The sequence below is a fragment of the Barbus barbus genome (genome assembly GCF_936440315.1).
Source record: "Barbus barbus genome assembly, chromosome: 30".
In the NCBI taxonomy this organism is placed as follows: domain Eukaryota; kingdom Metazoa; phylum Chordata; class Actinopteri; order Cypriniformes; family Cyprinidae; genus Barbus; species Barbus barbus.
Window position 1 is genome coordinate 29,917,701 of NC_136758.1, and position 26,557 is coordinate 29,944,257.

Here is a 26,557-nt window from a genome sequence, read left to right on the forward strand (position 1 = left end):
GTCTTCAAAAGAAACTGAAATGGACTTTTATCAAACGTTCTTCACAGTTTATCTCTGACACTTGTCTAAATTGTAAGCGATGCACGATCTTGTGTGTGATCTCAGGCGGTCGATGAGTTCTTCTCGAAGATGGAGAGTCAGAAGCTGGACGTGAAGGCGCTGCAGCAGGAGAAACACGCGCTGAAGAAGCTGGAGAACGTCAGACGAGATCACGAGCAGCGGCTGGAGACGCTTCATCAGGCTCAGGTCTGTGAGCGTGCAAGAACAAACCAGAGCGTTTGTGTGACGATCCTACACTCTTTCACTGCGTGGTCTGGTTGTGTGTGGTGCTGTAGGAGGTGGACCGGCTGAAGGGAGAGCTGGTGGAGATGAATCTTCACATCGTGGACCGAGCTCTTCAGGTGGTGCGCAGCGCTCTGGCCAATCAGGTGGACTGGGCCGAGATCGGTCAGATCGTGAAGGAAGCTCAGGTGGCCGGAGATCCTGTGGCCTGTGCCATTAAAGAGCTGAAGCTGCAGAGCAATCACATCACCATGCTGCTGAAGTGAGAGCTTTCACCCGTCCCGCAGGCATCAGATGCTCTTCACCATGTCTCGGTGTGACCGCATCCTCCTTCTCTTTCAGAAACCCCTACAGCGGTCCAGAGGACGGAGAGGTGGAACACACGGACGCCAGAAAGCCTGTGGAGACCCCAGAAGCACAGAAGGGGAAAAAGGGTAAGAACAAAGATAAAGGACAGAAAGGAAAAGTGGAGAAGGACAAACCGGTTCTGGTGGACGTGGATCTGAATCTCTCTGCTTACGCCAATGCAAAGAAGTGAGTTCAGACGTGAATCCTGTGATCAGACGTGATGCTCGTGACATGTTTACTGAAGCACGAGTCTCTCGTCAGGTATTACGACAGCAAGAGAAGCGCGGCCAAGAAAGAGCAGAAGACTGTGGAAGCAGCGCAGAAGGTGAGCAGAGACTGACTCGAGGTGTTAGTTTTTGCTTAAAACAATCAAACATATCTTCCAATGGGGTAAGAAAAATTAGATTAGATTAGATTATTTTTCTTACCCCATTGGCAGATATGTTTGATTGTTTTATGCAAAAACGAACAAAATTTGGATATTTTTTCATAAAACACAACATAATATCTTGAGTCATTTTACTTGTCAAGTAAACGCATCTTAATTCCAGAATTTGTAGATATTTATACTAGAAAACAAGACACAAATACTAAAGAAAATCATTTTTTACAGTGTAAAGAGGAAAATAAAACTAATAATTACACCGTGCTGAGTGAAATAAAGTGCTTGCAGCCGCTCATGACCGGTTCTTCTCATGTCAGGAGTGTGTTTTCAGTACGGTTATAGCTTTGGGATAAAACTGTTCATGAATCTTGCGTGTTTTGATAGACCTGTAAGGTTTCCCAGACAGCAACAGTTCAAATAAGTGTTGCAGGGTTGTTGAATGTCCGCTTTGTTTTTGTCTTGACTCGAGGCCTTCAAATCTGCTGAGAAAAAGACCAAACAAACACTGAAAGAAGTGCAGACGGTGACCAGCATCCAGAAGGCCAGGAAGGTGTACTGGTAAAGACACGCATCCGTCCGTCTGAGCCTGCAAACGCTGTGTGTGTTTCTCTGAGCCGGCTCTCTTGTGTTCAGGTTTGAGAAGTTTCTGTGGTTCGTCAGCTCAGAGAACTACCTGATCATCGCCGGACGAGACCAGCAGCAGAACGAGATGATCGTCAAGCGCTATCTGAGAGCAGGTCAGAGCCGAGGTCCTCCGCTCTCCTGATGATCTCCCCGGGGTTTCTCTGTGTCTCTGAATCCTGTGCTGCATGTGTTTCCTCAGGAGACCTTTACATTCACGCCGATCTGCACGGAGCCACGAGCTGCGTGATCAAGAACCCATCCGGTGAGGAACCGCATGATGAGCAAACTCTGATGATCTGATCATTTGTTCACAAACACTGGGTTCATATGTGCTGTAGTTTCATAGAAATCAGTGAAGTGATTGGAAAAATCAGGTGACATTCGCTGGGAATCAAACACAGGACGAGCTGTTTGTGCTGCTCATGTGTGAAAACTGTCATTCAGGATCAGAAAGAGCTTTATTGCCAAGTATGTTTACACACAACAGGAGCTTCCAGCGCAGAAGAAAGTACAGACATACTGCAGACATACATGATAGTGCAGACTGCATAGGAATAACACAGCAGAGATTAAATATAACACTAATATGTGACCCTGGAGCACAAAACCATAAGGGTCAATTTTTGGAAATTGAGATTTATGCATCATCTCAAATCTGAATAATTAATCTTTCCATTGATGTATGGTTTGTTATGATAGGACAATATTTGTCTGAGATACAACTATTAGAAAATCTGGAATCTGAGGGAGCAAAAAAATCTAAATATTGAGAAAATCTCCTTTAAAGTTGTTCAAATTAAGTTCTTAGCAATGCATATTACTAATCAAAAATTAAGTTTTGATATATTTATGGTAGGAAATTTACTAAATATCTTCATGGAACATGATCTTAATATCCTAATGATTTTTGGCATAAAAGAAAAATTTATAATTTTGAGCCATACAATGCGATTATCGTCAATTTGATTTCACAGATACTATTTAAACTAAACTGAGCTAGACAATGACATCACTGAATTCAATAACGAAATGCCTTTAACTGAAAATTGAGTGTTTAATCTTATTATTATACATTACTGACACTCTATCCTCCAATCTGATACTGTTAAGTGCTTTTTATTGACTAAATGTATTGTTGGGTATTGTTACAAATATACCTGTGCTACTCATGACTGCTTTGTGCTGCAGGGACACATATGAGGAAAACAGAAATTAAATACTGCAATACAGAAGTAGAAATGTAAGTGTCAGACACACAGGAGGATGTGGTTGTGAGCGTGCGTGTGTGTGTGTGTGTGTGTGTGTGTTCGTCAGGCGAGCCGGTTCCTCCGCGGACGCTCACTGAGGCTGGGACGATGTCCGTGTGCTACAGCGCGGCGTGGGACGCTAAAGTGGTCACCAGCGCGTGGTGGGTCCATCATCATCAGGTGAGCGGCAGCGGCACACGCGGAGGCAGGCTCGTCCGGGTCAGACGCTCATGTGCTTTATCTCCCACAGGTGTCCAAAACCGCTCCGACGGGAGAGTATCTGACCACCGGCAGCTTCATGATCAGAGGTGAGGGTTTGTCCATCAGTGTCTTTATATGAATATATAGTATATCACCTGCTAGAAACCAGCAATAATAAAACCACCAGCTCTTACCTGTGTCTGGATCCCACTTCTGACAAAAGTTGTTTCATGTTTTGTTTAAAAGTTGTTTACAAAATGAAATGATTTTTTTGTTTCACTGTTCCGCAGGGAAGAAGAACTTTCTGCCCCCTTCATATCTGATCATGGGCTTCGGGTTTCTGTTCAAGGTAAAGATGCATTAATGCTGAGGCGGTGTTAACTCTTTCTTCACCTGCGTTTCTTAAAATAGTTGCCAGCATTGTTGATCATTTTCACAAAAATGTCACGGCACTCAAAATATTTTGTTGTATGAATATCTGAATATGCAATATGTCCAAAATAAGAACAGAGCCTCTGCTTTGAAACAAAATGTTTATTCTAGCTTCATGCTATTTTTTTTGTTATGTTGGCAAGTTTCATAAAAAAAACCCACAAAAAAAACATTTGGACAAAAAGTTGAGAAAATTGCATTTTTTGTCAAAGACTCGGTCTGGATCAGATTCAGACCGATGATCAGAACAGATGGAGTTGATCAGGACGAGATTCACTGTACTACAATGCAAAACAAATATTTTCTTAGTATTTTTGTCTTGTTTTCTACAAATTCTGGAATTAAGATGCGTTTACTTGACAAGTAAAATGACTCAAGATATTTTGTCTTGTTTTATTAAAAAAAATCAAAATTTTGTTCGTTTTTGCTTCAAACAATCAAACATATCTGCCAATGGGGTAAGAAAAATAATCTTAATTCAAAGGCTAAACAAGATTTTGATATTTTCTTTTCATAAAACAAAAAATAAGGCATTCCTTGAGTCATTTTCCTTGTCAAGTAACCGCATCTTAATTCCAGAATTTGTAGATATTTATACTAGAAAACAAGACACAAAACCACAGACATTTCATTCACTAACAGTAGGCAGTTTTGATTGATATGCTGTTTGATGATGGCACTATAATGCTCTTACATCTGCGACTCTGCTGCTCTTTCAGAAGATATGCGCCTCCTGCCGTAGAACAGCAAAAACACAGAAAGAAGGAAATTCTGTTAAAGATCTGTGCGTTATCAGTGGCCACGTGATCGTAATCTACGCTCGTTCATGTCGCACCTTCAGTTTCCAGTCTCTTTCTGATTGTAGGTGGATGACCAGAGTGTTTTCAGACATCGTGGAGAGAGGAAGATGAAGACGCTGGATGAGGAAGAGGAGGACGTGACCTCCAGCACTGCAGATCTCCTGGAGGAAGGAGAAGAACTCTTAGGTGTCCGCTCACAAACATCTCCATCAGTCTCCTCTGATTCTCCAGCTTTGTGTCAGATGATCAGCGGTCTGTGTTTGTGTCTCAGAGGAGGACAGCGAGGACGAGGCTGAGGAGCAGCAGGAGTCCAGCAGATCACCAGACGAGACGACCGCATGCGTCCGAGACCACGAGGAAGAGCCAGACGAGGAAGATCAGAGCCCAGAGATCAGCTTTCCAGACACCAGCATCTCTCTGTCACACCTGCAGCCCAACAGGTGAGGCTCGCTCCGACGGTCCTCTTGCTTTACTGCTGTGTGACGAGACGATTGAGTCTGTGTTTCTCCGCAGGACTCTTCAGAGCGATGCTTTCAAACAGGACGATCCCCAGCAGGTGAGTTACACACCTGAGATCACACCGTTCAGCTGTGAGTGACCCCAGGGTTAACAGCTGCATCTGTGCTGCAGGTGAACACAGAGACGCAAGCCAAGAAGCACCTGACGGCCAAACAGCGCAGGTGAGACACATCTGTAGCGCTTTATACAATACACATAGTTATGGAGGCCCATTTCCAACACTGAATACAATATTAAAAAAAGGCAACTTTCTATCTTGAATTTCTGCACTGCAAAAAATTATTTTTAGTATTTTATTTCAAAAGATTTGTGTCTTGTTTTCTAGTATAAATATCTACAAATTCTGGAATTAAGATGCGTTTACTTGACAAGTAAAATGACTCAAGATATTGTGTCTTGTTTTATGAAAATATTATCCAAATTTTGTTAGTTTTTGCTTCAAACAAGTAAAAATATCTGATAATAACGTAATCAGATCAAGTAAACGCATCTTAATTCCAGAATTCAATATAGTTAGTATCAATGTTGCAAATAGTCATTATTCATATAATTTCAGATTTATTCTGATCTAATAGTGCAGTCAAATCAATAATATTACTGAATATTAGCCAATCTTGAGCAAAGACATGTTAGATCATCAGGGACATGAAGAAGAAGCAGAAACCGGAGGACACCGATGATCCGGAGGAATCCGACTCCAAACCGCCGGAAGCTCCGAGCGTGACGCAGACGTGTAAGAACGGAGCGGCCAATCAGCCGCTGAAGAGAGGACAGAAGGTCATTACACTAACGAGCAGTGATCTTCACGTTTAACACGGTCACGTGTTACTGGTGTGTCATGTTGATGCTTTGACTGTTTTTCCCAGAACAAACTGAAGAAGATGAAGGACAAATACAAAGATCAGGATGAAGAGGACCGAGAGTTGATGATGAAGTTATTGGGGGTCAGTATTACAGTCAAACGCAAACTCAGAATATTACACAAACCTGCGATAATTAAATATGTTAGACAAATATCATGTATTTAATCCCATTTTCTTAAATAATGTCTTTGCTACTGAGCTTCGATGATCCAATACAATCATACTAATAAGCAGAAATAACACATCTGTGTTTGATTGTAGTTATTCCTGAATAGTGTTGATTCTTCTCCTGCGTCATATTCTTCATGTGATTAGTTTGAGCGGCGCCCTCTACTGTACGGACCTGCATCTACATTTCCTTCAGTCTGAGCCGGATTCACTTCACTTCTGGTGTGAAAGGACTTTTATATTAAAACCTAACAAGCGAGCCCTGCCCAGATTTAAAAAGTAACGTAATGCATTACTTTCCATAAAAAGTAACTAAGTAACGTAATTAGTTACTATTGTTAGGGAGTAACGCAATATTGTAATGCATTATTTTAAAAGTAGCTTTCCCCAGCACTGATCATGAGTTGATGAGGCTGGCAGCTGCAGAAACAGACAGTAAATGCACAGAAAGAAGCACAGCGTTTCTCGCCAGCACATGCTGTACAGACAAATACTGTCCAACATCTGCAGACTCCTTCAGTCTCTTGTAGTTTAGAGGTTGTTTCTGTCGTTATGTGTCCGTCATTCACACGTTATGAAAACAGTCTGCAGGATCCAATAAAGAGGAAAAAGTAAAGAAGGGAAAGAAAGGAAAAATGAAAGAAGAACCGCTAAAGAAAGCTCAGCCTCATCAGAAAGCAGCCGTGAAGCCCAAAGCTGAAATCACCGTCTGGAAGAACGAAGATGCAGAAGCTGTTGAAGATCCTGCGGGAGGAGATCAAGACGTGAAGGTCACAGCGCTTATGACCTATAATATCTGACAGATGAAATATTACACGTGTGATCTGTAAATAAAGTGTGACTGAGTCGTGATTGTGTGTTTCAGGAGACGGAGGAGCTGGACAATCCTGCTGCTGAGGTGAGTGAAGCAAGAAACAAACAGGATGAGGAATTGAATCATCTGAACTCTCTCTGTGTTCGGATCCAAGAGCAGATCTGAACACCATCAGCAGTGGCGTGAGCTGTAGCGATGGATATCTGTATTCAGTCTGTTGTGGCTCATGTTGTTGATACACGTACAGCATTCAGTGATTTGATTGTTTTCAGGATGGTGAGAACATTCTGGACTCATTGACCGGTCTGCCTCATCCGGACGATGTCTTGATGTTCGCGGTGCCGGTTTGTGCTCCTTACATGGCGCTCTCCAACTACAAGTACGTTTTCAAGATGTATTGAACACATCCGCAGCGTTGCACTATTTAATATCAATAATAATACCTGCTCTCAGAGCAGAATCATCTCATAAAATCATCCTGTTCTGACTCCAGGTACAAAGTGAAATTAACTCCAGGCACCCAGAAGAAGGGGAAAGGTAAAGCTTGTCTTACTGTGGAGCTGTAATGCTATAAATGCGTGTGTGAATATGCTAAGCGTGATCTGTGACCGCAGCGGCCCGCACCGCCGTGCTGAGCTTCATGCGCGGGAAAGACGCCAGCGCTCGAGAGAAGGATCTCTTCAGGAGCGTGAAGGTATTTGACATCTCATGAATCTGATCAGAACTGAAGGTGTGTGTGGCTAACGCTGCTGTTTTACAGGACACGGATCTGTCCAGAAACATGCCTGGGAAAGTCAAGGTTTCTGCACCAAACCTGTTAGCAGCAAAGAAGAAGTGAAGCTCAGCATGATTTCTGCTGAGAGACTCTCAATATTTACGTTATAAAACAGAAAAGAGTTTAAGCTTTAAATGTGTTGGGGTTTTTTCAAGCAAATATTTTTCTCTTATCAACTCAGTGCATTTAATAAGTAAATAAAAATAACAATATAAATGTGAATGTTACACCATTTATTTTCCATGTTGGAAAAAAAAAGTGTGATATAAAACCATACAAAATTTGGGTTTTTTGTACAAATCTGCATCAGAAGATCAGGTTTAGTGTTGTGACGGATCATGAGAATTAGTTTGATAATCGTGAAGAGATTCAGTACAGGTTTGTAAAACTGGTCTCTCACTTCGTCCCCTACTGCTGTGTTTGTACAGGAAGTGCTGATTGTTTGGTTATAATGAGGAAATTGTACAAATTGTAACACTGTGGCGACAAAAAAGACCATTGACCAGTGTTTGACATTTTTAATGCAGATGTGGTATTAATAAAAGTAATTGAAAATGCTGAAATAAAATCAGGCGTTGTTGTTTGTCCAGTGGAATAAATCATTTTTCTGCTACACTCTTACATGACACTGACTTTCCCAAACCATATGAGACGAGACACCAACTCATCATAAAAGTCTCTGGTTTCTCCGCACAGGTGGTCTGGTTCTCGTCTGAACGAGAGTGTGATTGTCTTCTAGGAGTCTCCGGCGATTCTCTGTCTGAGCCGAAGGAGCAGGGCTTTGGGCAGAACGTCCCACATGAGCTCCAGGCGCTTCCGGTGCAGGACGGCCGCGTCTAAACACAACCTGGACATCCACACAGTCAAGCTTCAGAGAGCATCTGAGACAGAAAGTGTGACGCTTCGCTGAAATCACTCACCTGACCAGCGGTTTGGGCTGAACTGTGAAAACCAGTAATTGGTTGCTGTGAGCCTGTGAAGAAACGAGCGCAGGTCAGTGGATCCAGACTGATGCTTCCAGAAAACATGCAGGGATCGATCCTAAATCTGGAAATTGTTCTAACTCTCATGTGTCTGTCAGTCTCAAAACTACAAGTGAACATTATTCTTAACTACAGAGCATTTGGTTTCTACTCTGGAGTTCTTCATTTAAACATGCATTACAAGAAAGTAGGTATTGATGTTTTGCTCACAGCTTGTTGATGAGAGAGAAGATTGTTGGCGCATCCTCCGAACACAAACACTTCTCCATCAGGACCCAAACACGCCGTGTGCCACAGTCTGCAGAAAACACAGCAACATCAGCATCACTGAGAGCACAAACACAGACGAGAGGTCAGAGGTCAGACTCACCTGGGCCGCTCCGTGTGCTCGTGTTTGAGCGGTTTCCACTCGTTCTTACTGATGCAGTACAGCCAGGCGTCGCCTGCAAAACAGACACGTTAATGAAGCACGTGTTTGGAGTGACGAGGTGCGTCTCGTCTGCGTCACTCACTCAGCGTTTCTCTGACGGTCGTGAAGCCGCCGAACAGAAAGATGTGATCCGCTGACACCGGAGTGAAGGAGTGCCACGAGCGGCCGACCGGACCGTGCTGAGGAGCGCTCCTAAAACACACACAAGCTTCAGACGAGCGTCACTGACCCTTCACTGAGCTCTCAGCATCCCACAGAGTAACGGCCGGGCGATAACACCGGTTACACGCTCACGTGACGCTGCGGTGTCTTTAATATTATCCTTTTGCTTTACCAACACACTTTCTCTATTTGATACTGTAAAGCTGCTTTGACACGATCTGTATCGTTGAAAGCACTGTATAAAAGGTATATATAAAGGTGACGACTGTTAAGTGGTCACAAAAACTGATTTTAAGCCGTTAAAATGCAATCAGCAGTGAAAGAGAAGTCCTCTGGTTGCATGCAGTCACACACGTGAAGATGATGCTCACGGACCGCACGAGTATTGAACTCTTATTTTTGCCACTTCATGGGTCTTGAACGGTATTTTTGTGTTTTCTAGTATAAATATCTACAAACTCTGGAATTAAGATGTGTTTACTTGAATAAAATTATCTTGTTTTCTGAAAATATCCAAATTTTTAAGTTTTTGCTTAAAACAAGTAAAAATACGTAAATGGAGTAAGAAATATAATAGCCTTTGAATTAAGATTATTTTTCTTACCCCATTGCCAGATATTTTTACTTGTTTTATGCAAAAACTTACAAAATTTGGATAATATTTTCAGAAAACAAGACATATCTTGAGTTATTTTACTTGTCAAGTAAACGCATCTTAATTCAAGAATTTGTAGATATTTATACTAGAAAACAACAAAAAACTAAGGGAAAAAAATCATCTTTTGCCGTGTACATTTGGTTGCTATATACAATGTATGTAGCATTTCTTATTTGTTCTACAGTAGTTTTTTTTGTCCTATTGCTTGTAATTAGTTTAATCGCTGATGGGTTATTTGTCTTTGGTGAGCTTGAGTTGTTTTGTTTTTTAATTGAGGCTAGTATTAGTTTGTGATATTGACACTGGTGATTATCATAAAGACCTTATTTAAAGCTAAAATAAGTATATTGTGATGTGAACTGTTACAGTAATATAAAGTGAGTCCTATTGTGATATGATTTGGGTCATATCCCCAGTCCTACCACAGAGTAATGTTTAATTAAGGCCCTAAACACTGAACCTACATCTCACTCCATTCCCACGTGTCCAGGTCGATGCAGTACAGGTCATTCAGCCGCTGATCCTGCAAAACATTCAGCTTTGAACACAAATCACACTGAAAGACAGCTGGCTTGGGTATATACAGTGCTCCTCATTCACACGCACCATGTACCGTCCTCCGAACACGTAGCCTCTGTTAGCGACGGTGGCGCAGGCGTGAGCGGCTCGAGGCGACGGAGCGTGTCCCTGCACACACACACACACACACACACACACACACACACACAGCGTCAGAACCGGATCATGCGGATCCACACATCATACCTGCAGGATTACAGCCGTGACACCTTTGTGATGGGTTGGCTCCAGGCTGACGTCTCCAGATCCAGAACGTGGATGTGATTGTTCCAGCCTCGTCCTGCGTGGTTGCCCTGAAAAACATGGCAGCGATTTCTCGTTACAGTCGCGTCACACGTGACGCCGGGCGATGAAGACGGACTCACCATGAAGGAGTTCTCATCCAGTGCGAATGTTCCTCTGTGCCCGGGCTGCGCTATATAGCCGTAGCCACCAAAATACGCCAGCCTGCGGAAACAGACCACAAACAGCTGGAGGAAAGCCACGGGATCTGGCGAATCAGATGCTGCTTGAGGAAGACGTACTGGTTTCTGTAAACCCAGCAGCCCAGCTTGTCTTTGCAGGTCGGCGCCAGGCTCGTCAGCTCGCTCATCTTCTCCCAGCGGAGCGCAGACGCTCTCAGCGGCAGACGGTACACCTGCAGACACCACAAAACCAACACCTGTGTCTTTCTGAAGCTCACCACTGATCCGGTGCCTGGCTTCAGGAGGAAGACTCACCAGATTACTGTTTCCTCGGGCCTGATGTCCACCGAACAGATAGAGAACACCGTCCACACACGAGCCGCAGCTGCCGGACATCGAGCTCGGCACCTCGCCCTCCGAGTGCTGCATTCTCCTGCAACACACACGCACACACACACACACACACGCACAGGCACGCGCACACACACACACGCCGTTAGCAGCGGGAAACACTCCAGCAGCTCGTGTGGCGGCAGGGCTTTACCATCTTCCCGTCTCCATGCTGTATATCCAGACTTCGTTCTTCGGCAAATACAAGTCCGTGAATACAGCTGCTTCTGTGTCTGCATTCTGACAGAACGACAGGCTGATATAAAGATCTCTTCACACAGTCACCAGTGCAAGGGTCTTCAGTATGACAGATCTTCTGAGTAAATACTGACCTTATATCCTCCCCAAACGAACATGCAGCCGCGGTCAGTGACGGCGATGTGGCCGCTGCGCTCCGCCGGACGCTCCCTGGACACAAACTCCTCCTGCAGCCACTCCAACACATCTTCATCCTCCTCCTCCTGTCCTGCAGCCCACTCCAACACACCTTCATCCTCCTCCTCCTCCATGTCTGACAGTCACTGGAATGACAACAATCCCGCAATGACCTGAAGCACGTGTATTTACAATATAACTCCTCTACAGAGCTTCATATGATCAGTGTGTTATACCACGACACGTGTCATCTTCAGCACTGATTAAATAACTCTGTTAACTGATAATTAGTCAGTAGTGTTGATCAAATCGAGTGAATTATCTTCTGTAATCAGTCTTGTTTTGATGGAGCGGCAGAATAATGACAGAAAACTACTCACAGCGATGAAAACTAGTCCTGCTGTCGCTTCTGAGGGTTACTCGGATGATTCATGGACAGCAGCTTGTCATGAGCAGCGCTGCTCTCGTCAATTAAAACTATTTTAATGCAGAAAGGCCTCGCCGGAAATATCTTCTGGTAAAATTACGCCGCCATATTGGTGAGGTCCGTCAGTCCACTGCGCATGCGCGACGTAAAGAAGCGCGCGTTACGCAACAGCCTAAACATGAAAGATCGTTAAAGAGCGCTGTTTGAAACACGATTTAATCGTCTTACGCTTGATTTTAATTATTCGGCGTGAGTTTGGACTTGTTTGGTATCTGCTGGTTTGCTAATAATCGATCTGAACGGAAGAACAGAGAAGCGCGAACGCCTCAGAACTTCAGGTTAGTTTAATGTTTTTCAGTCAGAGCTTGTTTATCACGCACTTAACGATTTCTGATCACTAATTAGTCTCCGTCACCAGATACAACCCAGTGTTCACGCAGTACTGGAGCTCGTGTGTCGATGTTTAATGGAGTTGAATGGTTGTTTAGCAAGAGACTAGTGCAGTGAGGCGGACTGCGGCGTGTTCTTCGGGATGAAGCTCCGGTGTGATGTGGAGCTGCGGAACCGGATGTTACCGTCGATCGGTCTGAGCAGCAGAGGCCGGTCCAGCCGCGCGCTTCTGTCCATCGGGAAGCATGTGGACCGGGGTCTGTATCTGCTGATCTGCACCGCTAAAGACCGCAGCGGAGCCAGATACAAGGCAGGCTTTGTCTCGAACACATGTTTCATGGCTGCTGTGATCAGCTCTTGAGTCTCTGTGTGTTTCTCTGCAGCTGAAGGACAACATCGAGACGTTCTTCATCCGGTTCGTGGAAGACGGCAAAGCCACGGTTCGGCTGAAGGAGCCTGCGGTGGACATCTGTCTGAGTAAAGTAAAGATGTGCTTTCATTTCTATTCGAGAGAGTTGTGCTGTCAGCTTCACACACCACACACAGTTAGTTTGTTTGAAACGAATGCAGTTATTATTGTGTTTGTACTGAACCAGAAACTGAAATATTAGGCTTCATGGTAGTTGATAACTCCAGCTACTGTATGAATGAACTAAGGACTGATTGGCATTGTGTGACTCTTTAGTTCTTCTCCTTCTGTCTTCAGTTGGCTTCTGAGATGAAGATGAATCCCATTGCCAGTCTTTTTGTGGCTGTGCTGATTCCTGCTTCGCTTCAGCTGTTTATTCAGTTTTGACTTTATGGATATCTGACCATATTAAAGCGGTCATATGATGTGACTTTTCCTTTCTCTTTGGAGCGTTACAAGCTGTTTGTGCATAGATAAGATCTGTACAGTTGCCAAGACTAAAATCTTTATATTGTTTATAAAAGTTGAGTCACGCCCCACATGTCTACATCACTGCGTGGGAAGATTTGCATAACTCCGCCCAAATGTTTACGCAAAGAAAGAATGCATCACTTTTATTCTGGCTGTAGTGTTGTTGTCGTGGAGATGCTGTGTGTTTCCAAATATGGTAAGTGTCTGTCACATGCTTGAGGTATTTGGCCAATCACAACGCACTGGATAGCTGGCCAATCAGAGCGCAGCGGGCTTTTCAGAACAATGAGCTTTTATCCACGTGTTTCACAGAGGAGCAACAATAATGTACGGTATGTGGAAAATGTGTTGTTTTTAATAAACCTTAAACCGCATAAACACATTGCATTATATCAAATACACAAAATAATGTTCTTTTTAGCAATGTCATATGACCCCTTTAAGTTTAACCTCAGTAACGCCGGTCGACTGTGATTGGCAGTAATCTGACCTGGTTCTCAGATGCCGGGGGAATATCTGCTGGCGTCCCTCTCGTTCTGCACAGACCTGCTTTTACAGAAATAGAACATTGATGCTATTAAAAAGCTGAAGATACGAACGGCTTCTAAAATGGTTTGGGCTTGACTTTTGTATTTTTTGTGTGTGTCTGTGTTTGTCTCTCTCTCTCTGTGTGTGTGTCTCTCTCTCTCTCTCTCTCTCTCTCTCTCTGTGTGTGTGTGTGTGTGTGTGTGTGTGTGTGTGTCTCTCTCTCTCTCTGTGTGTGTGTGTGTGTCTCTCTCTCTCTGTGTGTGTGTCTGTGTTTGTCTCTCTCTCTCTCTGTGTGTGTGTGTGTGTGTGTCTCTCTCTCTCTGTGTGTGTGTGTGTGTGTGTGTGTCTCTCTCTCTCTCTCTCTCTCTCTCTCTCTCTCTGTGTGTGTGTCTCTCTCTCTCTCTCTCTCTCTCTCTCTCTCTCTCTCTCTCTCTCTCTCTGTGTGTGTGTGTGTCTCTCTCTCTCTCTCTCTGTGTGTGTGTGTGTGTCTCTCTCTCTCTCTCTCTCTGTGTGTGTGTCTCTCTCTCTCTCTCTCTCTCTCTCTCTCTCTCTCTCTCTCTCTGTGTGTGTGTGTGTCACAGGCCGACAGCAGCAGCTTGAAGAGCTTCCTCTCCGCCGCTCGGCTGGCACACAGAGGAAGTGACACGGACTCCCTCCCGTTGTTGCCTCTCGGCCCGGCCCGCGCCCGCGATGTGGAGAAACCCAAGAAGAAGCTCAGCATTCTGTCTAAGAAGGACTATCCGCTCACGTCCAGCTTCCCGTACTCTCTGGAGCAGCTGCAGGTGTCGTACTGCAGACTGACCCGTGTGGACCTGCGTATGCTGTCTCTGCGAGCGCTGCGCCGGCTGGACCTCAGCAACAACCACATCAAGAAGCTGCCGTCCGCCATCGGTGATCTGAGCTGCCTTGCCGAGCTGATCCTGCACAACAATCACCTGGAGAGCTTCAGCGACAGCCTGTGCTCCTCGAGCCTGCAGACGTCACTGCAGCATCTGGACCTGAGTCAGAACCAGCTGCAGGTCCTTCCCGCTCGCTTCTGTCAGCTGCAGCAGCTGGTCAACCTCAAGCTGGACCATAACAAGCTCCTGCGGCTGCCTTTCCACATCGGCCGGCTCTCCAAGCTGCGCTTCCTGTCCGCCGCTCACAACCAGCTCACCGTACTTCCTGCCAGCTTCAGAAAGCTGTGTCTGGAGAACCTGGACCTGTTTGGAAACCCGTTCACTCAAGCCAACGCTCTGGAGCACACGATCCGGCTGACGTTTCCGCTGAGGCTGCAGGAGCTAGCGTCCCGTGCCGTGGTGGAGCTCAGGTGAGGCCCAGCTAACACTGCACAAACACGACGGTTCAGACGTCACGTCATGGTTTCAGGACAAGAAAAAAAAAAATAAACAAATTGCTTTAACAATGGGTTACTTAATAGAATTATTTTTAACTATAATAAACACTCAAATTAAAAAATTGTATGCAAACATGTAATTCGTTTTTAAATTAAACCGTTTCTATTTGTCACAACTTCATAGATGCACACGCCTCTCCTTTCAGTGACAGCTCACTCTTTTCAGATCAAAATAGGTCACCTGTGAGATTTGCTTCGATCCAATGAGAAAGTGTTTTTATGAGGGGGGGGGGGGGTCTTACAAGGGTAAATTAAGAATTGGTGTTTCAATAAGTTTTGTATAGTACTATTTTATTTACTCTACTTCAAAAACTATGTCTAAAAGGGTGATATTTGATGTATTTGAGATCAGAGATGTGTGAACGAGGGAGAGAGAGAGAGAGAGAGGGGGAGAGAGGGAGAGAGAGAGAGAGAGAGAGAGAGAACATTTAGTATCAGCCAATAGTGTCTTTAACGGCCTGCATAGCACTTTATCTTTTATAACATGGGATTTTTACTAAATATATTCAATCTTGATTTTTGTAAAATGTTGCAACAAGACGTTAAAAAAAAAATGTTTTGCGTGTGAAAAATTAAAGTTAGGGACATATAAGGTAATTAAAAAATATTTTAAAAAGGCACCTTAACGAAACTACAAATGACAATGTAAAGCAAATATCTTTAAAAGTAAATTCCATGTGGAGCATCTGCCCCCGAGCCATGCTATATTCTCACCTTTTCCCCTTACCCGTTTGCATCTCTGTAACTTGTTCCATAAAATATTTATTTAAACATATACATTAAATAAGACCTCACTAACAGCTAAAGTAAATATGAGTGTAGTCTAATATTTTGCCAAATGCATTTCACTAGACTTAATTTCTCTAGCAAATAACGAGCTGGAGACGCTGAAGGCTTGCCTGAGGTAAATGTCATGCTTTGTGACACTTTGTTTACAAGCTGTTTTAAAGACGTCTTTCCACGGTTGAAACACTAATTGAGTGATTACGTGAGAGGTGAGATGTTCATTCATGTTTACTTTGCATTAAAACTAGTAATAAAGAGCGCTCCAGCACGCTGCCGTTAGAACTGAGGCGTTAGTATACAGCGATCTGTCAAAACCGCATTTAATGTCGGAATTTCCTGAAAAATTGGAACGATTTGTACACCTGCGTACCAAACCGAAAGACCCGTACTGAGAATGTCCGGTACGAATGTGTACCGTTACAGCCCTCCTGCTGCTGCTAACGCTGGTCTTGTGTTGTTCTCCCGGCAGAATCCCTCACGGCCCTCACTCCGTCCCGCTGCACCTGTGTCACGAGCTGGACTTCTCCAAAGCCTGCGCCTGCGGCCGGGTCTGTGTGGACTCCTACATCCAGACGGCCGTCAGCATCAACCTGCACCTGGTCTCTCACACCGTGGTGCTGGTGGACAACATGGGCGGCACCGAGGCTCCGGTGCAGAAGCACTTCTGCTCGCTCCTGTGTTACTGCGAGTTCATGGACGGCTGCGTGCAGCGTGACCTCAGATGACCTCTCTGACCTTCTGTTTCAGTGTTTGTTCTTTTAGCTCGATGTTTAAGGATTTGTTTACTGAACAGTTTTGTGGAAAAGACCTTTAAACTCCAGCATTGCAACATGTTTTGTGAAATAAATAAAAGTCATTAAAACAGAACTTTGAGCTGCCAAAGAAAAATGATTGAATGATTTCACATCACAGGCTTCTGTATTTCCTTGTATTTGCTCCGTTTCCTTTATTTCAATCAAGCTTTTTTTTTTTTTTATCCCAAAACGTCAGTCTCTGTTCTGAACAAAGCGTGAACTAAACAGAGTTGTATTTTACTCTACATTTAAACATTAAACTTGTGTCTCTGAACTAAAACACAAGCTTAGTGACCTTTAATAAGTCAGTATCACACTATTACTATCAGTTAGCTAAGAGAAAACTGTAGGTTTAGTCTAAATCGGACCACAGGGAGTTCTGGAAGCACAAGGCGGCCGAGGTGAAGATGTCTCTGCCGTCAGGCTCCATCTCTCTCAGAATAACTTCCTCCAGGAATGGCTCGGCTGTGTTCTCGTGGGCTTCTGAAGAACGTCTCGTCTTTGGCTCTTCAGTGTCTTGAGAAGAGCTCAGATCCTCCTCGTTTGTTGAGCTGCTGTGTTGCTGGTTTATCGGTGCATTATTACCCGTCATCAGCGGCTGGTGTGGAAATAATGCGTCCCTCGCTGTGTTCGACTCTGATTCCTGCGTGTTTTCTGTCTCCAGAGCGCCACTCGCTTCATCTCCACCGTTTGCTGTGATTTTAGATTCACTGGAAAACTTCCACAGAAAAGAGTAACAGTTATGCATTATCACATATCTACAGTATGTCACATGTACTGCACTACTAGATCAGAAATGATTCAAACTGGTAATCCAGTGAATTTGATGCATTATATACACATACAGTGGATATAAAGTCTACACACCCCTGTTAAAATGCCAGGTGTCTGTGATGCAAAAAAATGAGACCAAGATAAATACTTTCAGAACTTTTCCACCTTTAATGTAAACTATAACCTGTACAACTCAATTAAAAACAAACTGAAATATTTTAGGGAAGGTGGAGTAAAAATAAAAAACTTAATGTGGACACCCTTAAACTAATACTTTGAAGCACCTTTTGATTTTCTTACATCACTCAGTTTTTTTGTGTAGGAGTCTATCCGCATGGCACATCTTGATTTAGCAATATTTGCCCACTCTTCTCTACACACAAACGCTCCACATCTGTCAGATTGCGAGCGCATCTCCTGGGCACAGCCCTCTTCAGGTCTGGGTCATTCCAAAACTTCAATCTTCTTCTGGTGAAGCCATTCTTTTGTTGATTTGGATGTATGCTTTGGGTTGATGTCGTGCTGAAAGATGACGTTCCTCTTTGTCTTCGGCTTTCTAGCAGAAGCCTGAAGATTTTGTGCCAGTATTGACTGGTATTTGGAAGTGTTCATAATTCCCTCCACCTTGACTAAGACCCCAGTTCCATCTGAAGATAAACGGCCCCAAAGCCACCGAGCTTCACTGTGGGTATGGTGTTCCTCTGGTGATGTGCAGTGTTGTTTTTGTGCCAAACATACCTTTTAGAATTATGACCAAGGACTTCAACCTTGGTTTCATCAGATCATGATATATTCCCGCATGCTTTTCGGAGACTTATAATGTGTTTTTGCAAAATCTAGCTGGGTTGGATGTTTTTCTTGCCACCCAACCCCACAGTCCAGACACATGAAGGATATGGGAGATTGTTGTCACATACAACACAGCCAGTACTTGCCAGAAATCCCTGCAGCTCCTTTAATGTTGCTGTAGGCCTCTTGGCAGCCTCCCTGACCAGTTTAGTTTTCTTCTATCTTTTCATCAATTTTGGAGGGCCGTCCAGCTCTTGGTAATATCTGTGTTTTCTCCACATGATGATGACGGTGTTCCGTGCTATATCTAATGCCTTCTCCTGACTGATACCTTTCAACAGTGAGATCCCTCTGATGCTTTGGAAGCTCCCTGCAGGCCATGGCTTTCGCTGTAAGATGCAACTAAGAAAATGTCAGGAAAAGCTACTAGAACATCTCAACTTTATTTGGGTTTAATCAGAGGAGCTTTAAATGATGGCAGGTGTGTACTGACTCCTGTTTAACATCAGTTTGACTGATTGCTTGATTCTGAACACAGTTATAAGAGGGTGTGCACACTTATGCAACCGCATTATTTTAGTTTACATTTACATTTATTCATTTAGCTGACACTTTTATCCAAAGCGACTTACAATTGCTATATATGTCAGAGGTCGCACGCCTCTGGAGCAACTAGGGGTTAAGTGTCTTGCTCAGGGACACATTGGTGTCTCACAGTGGATTCGAACCCGGGTCTCTCACACCAAAGGCATGTGTCTTATCCACTGCGCCATCACCACCCCTAGTTTTTACTCCCTCTCTCCTAAAAGATTTCAGTTTGTTTTTAATTGAGTTGTGCAGGTTATAGTTTACATTAAAGGTGATTTATCTGGGTCTCTTTTTTTTTACACCACAGAAACCTGGCATTTTAAGAGGGGTGTAGACTTTATATCCACTGTATGGAAAAGCTCACATACTGTATTTGATGAATGGTCGACCGGCTGATCTTTGTCCGTTTCTACAGAGCAGATCTGCTGATCCGGTTCCTGCGGTTCTGTCCGGTTCACCGCTGGATCGCTGAGCGTCTGTGGTTCTGTCGTTAAAGCGGTGATCTGAGGTTCTGATGCTGAAGGCTGGAGTTCTGCTGAGCGGGTTAAAGTACTGCCGTCTGATTTGGGCTCTGGATCTGCTTCGTCCTCATCGCTGCTCTTCATCTCATCACGTCTGATCCGCTGGGACCCTGCGCTCGGCGCCGGCTGAACAGGGAGAATGACCGTCAGCTGTTTCTTAGTTTTGTTGAACTTGGCGTGCCCTTTGTCTTCATCCACGGGATACGAGAGCGGAAGATCCAGTTTATACGCTGGATTCTGAGACTCCAGGACGAGCCGCCGCTGCTTCACGCTGAGCTCGGCGTCTCCAGCGGACCCCAGCAGAGGTAAGTCAATGGTGACGATGATCTCTGTGGGCCGGGCCCCGGGCCCCGAGTCTCTGGAGCTCCTGTAGTCCTGCAGATCCACCACTGAGCGGTACTTCACGCTGTACTGCGGTGCTGTGGACTGATGAGATGATGGTCTGGAGTCCGGGTCTGGATCTGTCTGGGTCTGGTCTGGTTCTGGTTCTGTCTGGGTCTGGTCTGGTTCTGGTTCTGTCTGGGTCTGGTCTGGTTCTGGTTCTGTCTGGGTCTGGTCTGGTTCTGGATCTGTTTGGGTCTGGTCTGGTTCTGGATCTGTCTGGTCTGGTTCTGTCTGGGTCTGGTCTGGTTCTGGTTCTGTCTGGGTCTGGTCTGGTTCTGGATCTGTCTGGGTCTGGTCTGGTTCTGGATCTGTTTGGGTCTGGTCTGGTTCTGGATCTGTCTGGTCTGGTTCTGTCTGGGTCTGGTCTGGTTCTGGTTCTGTCTGGGTCTGGTCTGGTTCTGGATCTGTCTGGGTCTGGTCTGGATCTGTCTGGGTCTGGTCTGGTTCTGGATCTGTCTGGGTCTGGTCTGGTTCTGGATCTGTCTGGGTCTGGTCTGGTTCTGGATCTGTTTGGGTCTGGTCTGGTTCTGTCTGGGTCTGGTCTGGTTCTGGGAATGGCAGCAGGTTCTCGCAGGTGTTCTGCTGGTGTCCAGGTATCGGTCTGCGGATCAGCGCCGCCTGCGGAACACCTTTATACTTCATCTTGAGCTGCTTTATGTTGTGTTTCTCCAGCTTGACGTGGAAGGAGTCTTCTATTCCTCTGATGGCGGTGCTGTGGAGCAGCTTCAGGAATCTCCTGCTGTTTCCCGCCAAGCGCAGCGCGTCCGGGTGGAAGATGACGTCATGAGTCACGCAGGGGTTTCCGGCGGCGTCCCGGTCCGGTGTGCCCGGTGTCAGGCTGAACGGTAGCCGCCAGCGGTGTCCCGGTGTTCCGTCCCGGTCTCTGGCCGCTTCGCTCGAGGGTTTATCGATCAGCGGATCGGAGCAGATGTTGATGAAGAGTTTCCCGCGCGCGTCGCGTGTCTTCAGCACGTGATGAGGTTCCGGGTGGAGGAAGCGCGCGCTGACTCCTCTCTGCTCCTCCAGCTGCTCGAGCTCCTCCTCGCGCCTCCTCCGGTTCTCGGGGCTCGAGATCTCCGCGGCGTATTCGCGCAGTAACTCGCGGAACTGCTCGTCTTTTAGCGCTTCTCCGAGCCGATTCATTTCCTCACGCGTCAGGTTCAGTTCTTCCGGTTTGCTGCCGACATCCATCGTCAATAACCGACTGCTTTAATAGTTTCCGATGAACGCCCTCTATTACTGTACTCTATTACTGTACTCTATTACTGTACTCTATTACTGTACTCTATTACTGTACTCTATTACTGAACTCTATTACTGTACTCTATTACTGTACTCTATTACTGTACTCTATTACTTTTTTCCGAAATGAAAGCCACTGAAGCTTCGTTAGTAACGCGGCTTCGGTTACCATAGAAACCTGCTACAGCAACAAAGAGCGCGCGCCTCGGTAACCATAGAAACCTGCTACAGCAACAAAGAGCGCGCACGCCGTCGAGCCGCTCTTCGCGTGAGCGCGTCGATCTCATCAGTTCACTGTTCTTCTTATTTCTTCTAATTAACTTTGAATTAATTTGACTAACTTGACTCTTGTCCTTCCAGAGACACATTTAACTGTCAGTGACCTTCAGCTGAACAGAAAGGGAAAGCGTGGCGAGTCAAATTTAAGATTTAATTCATATTTATATTGTTCCCAGAAGGAAACAGCTTGGTTTGCATGAGGCTATAAGTGTTTCAGCTCTTACACACAAAACTGTCAAATACATAGTTTCAAATGTTCAAATACTGAATATAAATATCTTAATAGAAGTAATTACTCCAGAGTTTTACACGTGTTCTGTGTGTTTCTGAAGAAAGTGGTCCTGTTCTGGGCTTTCCTGTAGCTCAAGTAGTAGAGCATGGTGCTAGCAACGCCAAGATCATGGGTTCGATTCCCAGGGAAAGCAAGAGCTGATAAAATGTAAAAACTGTAACTTGAATGCAATGTAAGTCGCTTTGGATAAAAGCGTCTGCTAAATGCATAAATATAAATGTTCTGCACAGCGCTTCTCAGTTTTGGAGGTAAACCGGGGATCTGCCGCTGAAAGATACCGGCACGGCTTGCGATGAAGTCTTGGCACAATCTGAGGAAATGAATGGCATTAGTGTGTTGATCAGCGCATGGTTTCTATGATCAGTGGAGTGATTCTCACCGGATCAGCGGCTGCGGCTGCGTCTGGAACACAAGAGCATCGTTGCAGTGGCCCTGCAGAACAAATCAGCAGCGATTACACAGATCTGCTGGATCCTACTGTCCTCCAGCAGCACATGACACTCACTTTGTCCACTAGAAGGATATAATCGTGACTTCCTCCAAACACAATAACCTCCGAGTCTCTTCCTGGACAAGCGGTGTGCCACAGTCTAGAAAACCAGAGACAAATAAAACACATGCTTCTGTAGAAATCTGTAGAAAAGAGTCATATACCCTGTATATAGTCATACTCTGTAGAAAAGAGTCATAATACTCAGGTGAAAAACAAGTGCACTGCCATCATCACAAACAGGCCAAATACACACTGGAAAAGGAGATCAGAGTGGCAAAGAGGAATTATTCTGACAAGCTCAGGAACAAATTCTCTTCCAGCGATCCGGCTTCAGTGTGGCTTGGATTAAAGGACATCACCAGCTACAAAACACCACCCCCCAGCACTCTGGAGAATCAACACCTGGCAGACGACTTAAACGAGTTCTTTTGTCGTTTTGAACGATCACCCCACACCCGCCCAGAACACCCCTCCACACAACCATTCACACCTCCAGCAACCCCTCTCTCCCCCACACCTACAATTCAAATCAGCGAAGACGATGTGTGCCAGGTCTTCAGGAAAAACAAAAGAAGGAAAGCACCTGGTCCAGATGGTGTGTCACCAGCCTGCCTAAAAATCTGTGCTGAGCAGCTGGCCCCCATCTTCACACAGATCTTCAACAGATCACTGGAGCTGTGTGAAGTCCCCTCATGCTTCAAACGCTCCACCATCATCCCCGTCCCAAAGAAACACAAAATTACTGGACTAAATGACTACAGACCTGTGGCACTAACGTCTGTAGCCATGAAATCATTCGAAAGACTGGTTCTGGCTCATCTGAAGGACATCACTGGACCCTTACTGGACCCCCTGCAGTTTGCCTACAGAGCAAACAGGTCTGTGGATGATGCAGTCAACATGGGACTGCACTTCATCCTGCAGCATCTGGACAGACCAGGGACTTATGTGAGGATCCTGTTTGTGGACTTCAGCTCTGCTTTTAACACCATTATCCCGGAAACCCTTCAAAATAAACTAACTCAGCTCTCCGTCCCCACCTCCGTCTGCCAGTGGATCAACAGCTTCCTGACAGACAGACAGCAGTTAGTAAAGCTTGGCAAATTCTCATCCAGCACTCGAACCATCAGCACTGGAGCTCCTCAGGGCTGCGTACTCTCCCCACTGCTCTTCTCCCTCTACACCAACGACTGCACATCTAAAGACCCCTCTGTCAAGCTCCTGAAGTTTGCAGACGACACCACACTGATCGGCCTCATCCAGGACGGTGACGAGTCTGCTTACAGACAGGAGGTTAAGGAGCTGGCTGTCTGGTGCAGTCTCAACAACCTGGAGCTTAACACGCTCAAAACTGTGGAGATGATCGTGGACTTCAGGAGAAACCCCCCTGCTCTCCCCCCACTTACCATCATGAACAGCACCGTGACTGCAGTGGAGTCATTCAGATTCTTGGGCACCACCATCTCTCAGGACCTAAAGTGGGATATTCACATTGACTCCATTGTCAGGAAGGCCCAGCAGAGGCTGTACTTTCTTCGCCAGCTGAGGAAGTTCAACCTGCCACAGGACTTACTGAAACAGTTCTACTCTGCCATCATTGAATCCATCCTCTGCACCTCAATAACTGTCTGGTTCAGCTCAGCTACCAAATCTGACCTCAGAAGACTACGGAGGGTAGTCCGGACTGCTGAGCGAATCATTGGTACAACCCTCCCCACTCTCCAAGAACTGTACTTATCCAGAGTGAGCAAAAGGGCTGGTAAAATCACTCTGGACCCCTCACATCCAGCACACAACCTCTTTGAACTGTTACCATCTGGTCGACGCTACAGAGCTCTGAGCACCAGAACGACCAGACACAGGAACAGTTTCTTCCCTCAGTCAATACATCTCATGAACACTCAATAAATAAACGTAGAACACACAACTAATACATTATCCATTCACCACACTCACTTATTTTATTTTCTCATTTCTAATTTGCACATACTTCACCTGTACATACATAGTCGCCTATATTATATATTATATATTGTGTATTTTTTATTTTTTTTGCTGCTTTGTACATTGGTTATTGGCTATTTCCTGTTATTTTGTTTCATTACCTGTGTCCTGTCCTGTTACTGTCTTTCTGTTGCACTGTGGAGCTTCTGTCACTACAACAAATTCCTTGTATGTGTAAACATACTTGGCCAATAAAGCTCATTCTGATTCTGATTCTGATTCTGATCATGTACTTACAGTGCTCGATTTTTGTATTTAATATACTAAAATGATTCTTCAGTACTTCTGAAGATAAACTTGAGATCATGTGAAATGCACTTTTATCATACTATCTCTGTAGTTAGTTAGTTAGCACTTGAACCATCTTCATACACGAGTACACAAGTGCTAACTAAATACAGAGATTTCACCTGAGTATCTTATTCTGTTCATCTCCATTTCTGCATGTTTTCACCAACCGCGGTTTGTCCTTGTTTTGATGCTCCATCTTTGTCCATCCTTTTGTCTCCAGATTAAATATCCAACCGTCACCTGAGGAGAAAGAAAAGGATTGTAGTTTAGTTTTTTAAACTGTACTCTTGTGTAAAGTGTAGTTTTTTGCGTGCGTCATACTCATGGGTCTGCAGTCCACACTGAGTCCACCGAACAGAAAGAGAGACGAGTCCGACACGGCTGTTAGTGTGTGCCATGAGCGTCCCACAGGAGCCAAGCCCAACCCAACACTATAAACACGAGACAGAGCTTCATGAAGAACTCACACACACACACACTCTCTCTCTCTCTCTCTCACACACACACACACACACACACACACACACTCTCTCTTTCTCACACACACACACACACACACACACAGTCTCTCTTTCTCACACACACACACACACACAGTCTCTCTCTTTCTCACACACACACACACAGTCTCTCTCTTTCTCACACACACACACACTGTCTCTCTCTTTCTCTCACACACACACACACACACACACACAGTCTCTCTCTCTCTCTTTCTCACACACACACACTGTCTCTCTCTTTCTCACACACACACACACACACACACACTGTCTCTCTCTCTCTTTCTCACACACACACACACACTGTCTCTCTTTCTCACACACACACACACACACACACAGTCTCTCTTTCTCACACACACACACACACACAGTCTCTCTTTCTCACACACACACACACACACACTGTCTCTCTCTCTTTCTCACACACACACACACTGTCTCTCTCTTTCTCACACACACACACACACACACACACTGTCTCTCTCTTTCTCACACACACACACACTGTCTCTCTCTTTCTCACACACACACACAGTCTCTCTTTCTCACACACACACACACAGTCTCTCTTTCTCACACACACACACACACACACTGTCTCTCTCTCTTTCTCACACACACACACACTGTCTCTCTCTTTCTCACACACACACACAGTCTCTCTTTCTCACACACACACACAGTCTCTCTTTCTCACACACACACACACAGTCTCTCTTTCTCACACACACACACACACACACTGTCTCTCTCTCTTTCTCACACACACACACACTGTCTCTCTCTTTCTCACACACACACACACACACAGTCTCAAATCATTCTTACCACAACCCATTTTCTAAGTCGTACAGCCAGAGCTCGTCATTTGGAAGAAAAACTTCATGATCTGCCACCGACTGCAGAGAAATACACTCACTTATTTGTTTAGTTTACAGCACTGATGATAGAAGAAAGGGTTATTACAGCTCTTTCCAACTGCTTACATTTTTAAAACTTTGCCTTTTTTTTCAAAACATTACACACAAATCCAAGAATTGCACACAACATGCAAAATGTAGTAAGAAAATCTATTTTTCAGCGTGAATGAATGAATAAGGTATTTAAACTTCGCTAACACTATAAAAAGGGGGAGGAGACCGAAAGAAACTCTGGGTTTCCCGAAGAAAACCTGCTCCCGACCAGGTTAGGTTCACAGAGTAAGTTACTACGGTAACTGACTCAGAATATAAGTTACCTCTCTTTCAGAAACGGGCTTGACTTACCCTGCTTTCTCGGGTTTGACAAACCTCCCATTCTGAAACTGATTTCAGGGTTAACATACTCAGTTTTCACTTAACCTCCTTTCTGAAACGGGCCCCTGGTGTGTTTCTGCTGTTATATGCTAAACACCATCTTTATTCGAGCAGAATGGAACATAATAAACTGCTGTTTCATGAAATATGCGAAAAATGTATTCTTGGCATGATTTTCGCGTGCGCGCGAGACAGCGCTTCTCTCTCGAGTTTTACTTCATCAGCTAATTCTTTTACAAACATTCTTATAGCAAACGAAATTACGACAAACAAAACAAACTGATCTAGAGCTATATGCAGAGAGAAATATAAGCGTAGCTGAGGAAGTCAACACGGCTTTTATTTTGAAAGGTCCGAGATGTTTACGGAAGCTGTTGGAAAGGAAGCGGAAGTGCTGGTTTGGCGGGAGCAGTTGAAGATGGACGAGCGCAGAGTGAAGCAGAAAGTGAGCGCTGGGTT

The 26,557-nt window shown here is 44.9% G+C and overlaps 5 protein-coding genes across 7 annotated transcripts in view; 2 read left to right on the forward strand and 3 right to left on the reverse strand.

Annotated features, from left to right (window-relative positions):
- Nucleotides 1–8,017, forward strand: part of LOC306850625 (ribosome quality control complex subunit NEMF-like) — a 14,621-nt gene extending 6,604 nt beyond the window's left edge. The window contains exons 11-32 of the mRNA XM_079386348.1: nt 106–246; nt 336–544; nt 625–816; nt 892–955; nt 1,485–1,573; nt 1,649–1,752; nt 1,839–1,901; nt 2,954–3,066; nt 3,137–3,194; nt 3,378–3,436; nt 4,385–4,505; nt 4,591–4,759; nt 4,833–4,875; nt 4,950–4,999; nt 5,480–5,615; nt 5,705–5,782; nt 6,454–6,639; nt 6,735–6,767; nt 6,956–7,062; nt 7,177–7,220; nt 7,298–7,377; nt 7,444–8,017. Coding sequence (XP_079242474.1) covers nt 106–246; nt 336–544; nt 625–816; nt 892–955; nt 1,485–1,573; nt 1,649–1,752; nt 1,839–1,901; nt 2,954–3,066; nt 3,137–3,194; nt 3,378–3,436; nt 4,385–4,505; nt 4,591–4,759; nt 4,833–4,875; nt 4,950–4,999; nt 5,480–5,615; nt 5,705–5,782; nt 6,454–6,639; nt 6,735–6,767; nt 6,956–7,062; nt 7,177–7,220; nt 7,298–7,377; nt 7,444–7,521 — 2,217 coding nt within the window. The 3' untranslated portion in view covers nt 7,522–8,017. The remainder of the gene's footprint in view (nt 1–105; nt 247–335; nt 545–624; nt 817–891; nt 956–1,484; nt 1,574–1,648; nt 1,753–1,838; nt 1,902–2,953; nt 3,067–3,136; nt 3,195–3,377; nt 3,437–4,384; nt 4,506–4,590; nt 4,760–4,832; nt 4,876–4,949; nt 5,000–5,479; nt 5,616–5,704; nt 5,783–6,453; nt 6,640–6,734; nt 6,768–6,955; nt 7,063–7,176; nt 7,221–7,297; nt 7,378–7,443) is intronic.
- On the reverse strand, nt 7,679–13,763 carry LOC306850638 (kelch domain-containing protein 2-like). 3 transcript variants are annotated; one of them, XM_079386369.1, is made up of 14 exons: nt 13,627–13,763; nt 11,397–11,585; nt 11,219–11,304; nt 10,990–11,107; nt 10,795–10,907; nt 10,636–10,717; nt 10,480–10,563; nt 10,298–10,378; nt 10,156–10,214; nt 8,954–9,063; nt 8,812–8,884; nt 8,652–8,739; nt 8,379–8,431; nt 7,679–8,305 (listed from the first exon to the last, which is right to left on the reverse strand). In XM_079386369.1, the coding sequence occupies exons 2-14, from the start codon at nt 11,571–11,573 to the stop codon at nt 8,194–8,196; spliced, it is 1,236 nt and encodes a 411-aa protein (XP_079242495.1). In that variant the 5' UTR covers nt 11,574–11,585; nt 13,627–13,763; the 3' UTR covers nt 7,679–8,193. The 3 variants fall into 3 exon arrangements, with proteins under 3 accessions (XP_079242495.1, XP_079242494.1, XP_079242493.1); XM_079386368.1 differs by lacking the exon at nt 13,627–13,763 and adding an exon at nt 12,442–12,778; XM_079386367.1 differs by lacking the exon at nt 13,627–13,763 and adding an exon at nt 11,820–12,194 and having other exon boundaries at nt 7,962–8,305.
- On the forward strand, nt 12,393–16,915 carry LOC306850637 (leucine-rich repeat protein 1-like). Its single transcript, XM_079386366.1, has 4 exons — nt 12,393–12,566; nt 12,640–12,738; nt 14,246–14,973; nt 16,316–16,915. Exons 1-4 carry the CDS (start codon nt 12,399–12,401, stop codon nt 16,569–16,571), a joined length of 1,251 nt encoding a protein of 416 aa, XP_079242492.1. The 5' UTR covers nt 12,393–12,398; the 3' UTR covers nt 16,572–16,915.
- On the reverse strand, nt 16,718–21,023 carry LOC306850628 (protein kintoun-like). The gene is made up of 2 exons (XM_079386350.1): nt 19,160–21,023; nt 16,718–17,358 (listed from the first exon to the last, which is right to left on the reverse strand). Exons 1-2 carry the CDS (start codon nt 20,885–20,887, stop codon nt 16,993–16,995), a joined length of 2,094 nt encoding a protein of 697 aa, XP_079242476.1. The 5' UTR covers nt 20,888–21,023; the 3' UTR covers nt 16,718–16,992.
- Nucleotides 21,024–21,349: 326 nt separating this feature from the next.
- LOC306850643 (kelch domain-containing protein 1-like) lies at nt 21,350–26,453 on the reverse strand. The gene is made up of 7 exons (XM_079386376.1): nt 26,069–26,453; nt 25,632–25,702; nt 24,619–24,728; nt 24,465–24,537; nt 22,015–22,099; nt 21,889–21,941; nt 21,350–21,819 (listed from the first exon to the last, which is right to left on the reverse strand). Exons 1-7 carry the CDS (start codon nt 26,123–26,125, stop codon nt 21,510–21,512), a joined length of 759 nt encoding a protein of 252 aa, XP_079242502.1. The 5' UTR covers nt 26,126–26,453; the 3' UTR covers nt 21,350–21,509.
- Nucleotides 26,454–26,557: the final 104 nt, after the last annotated feature.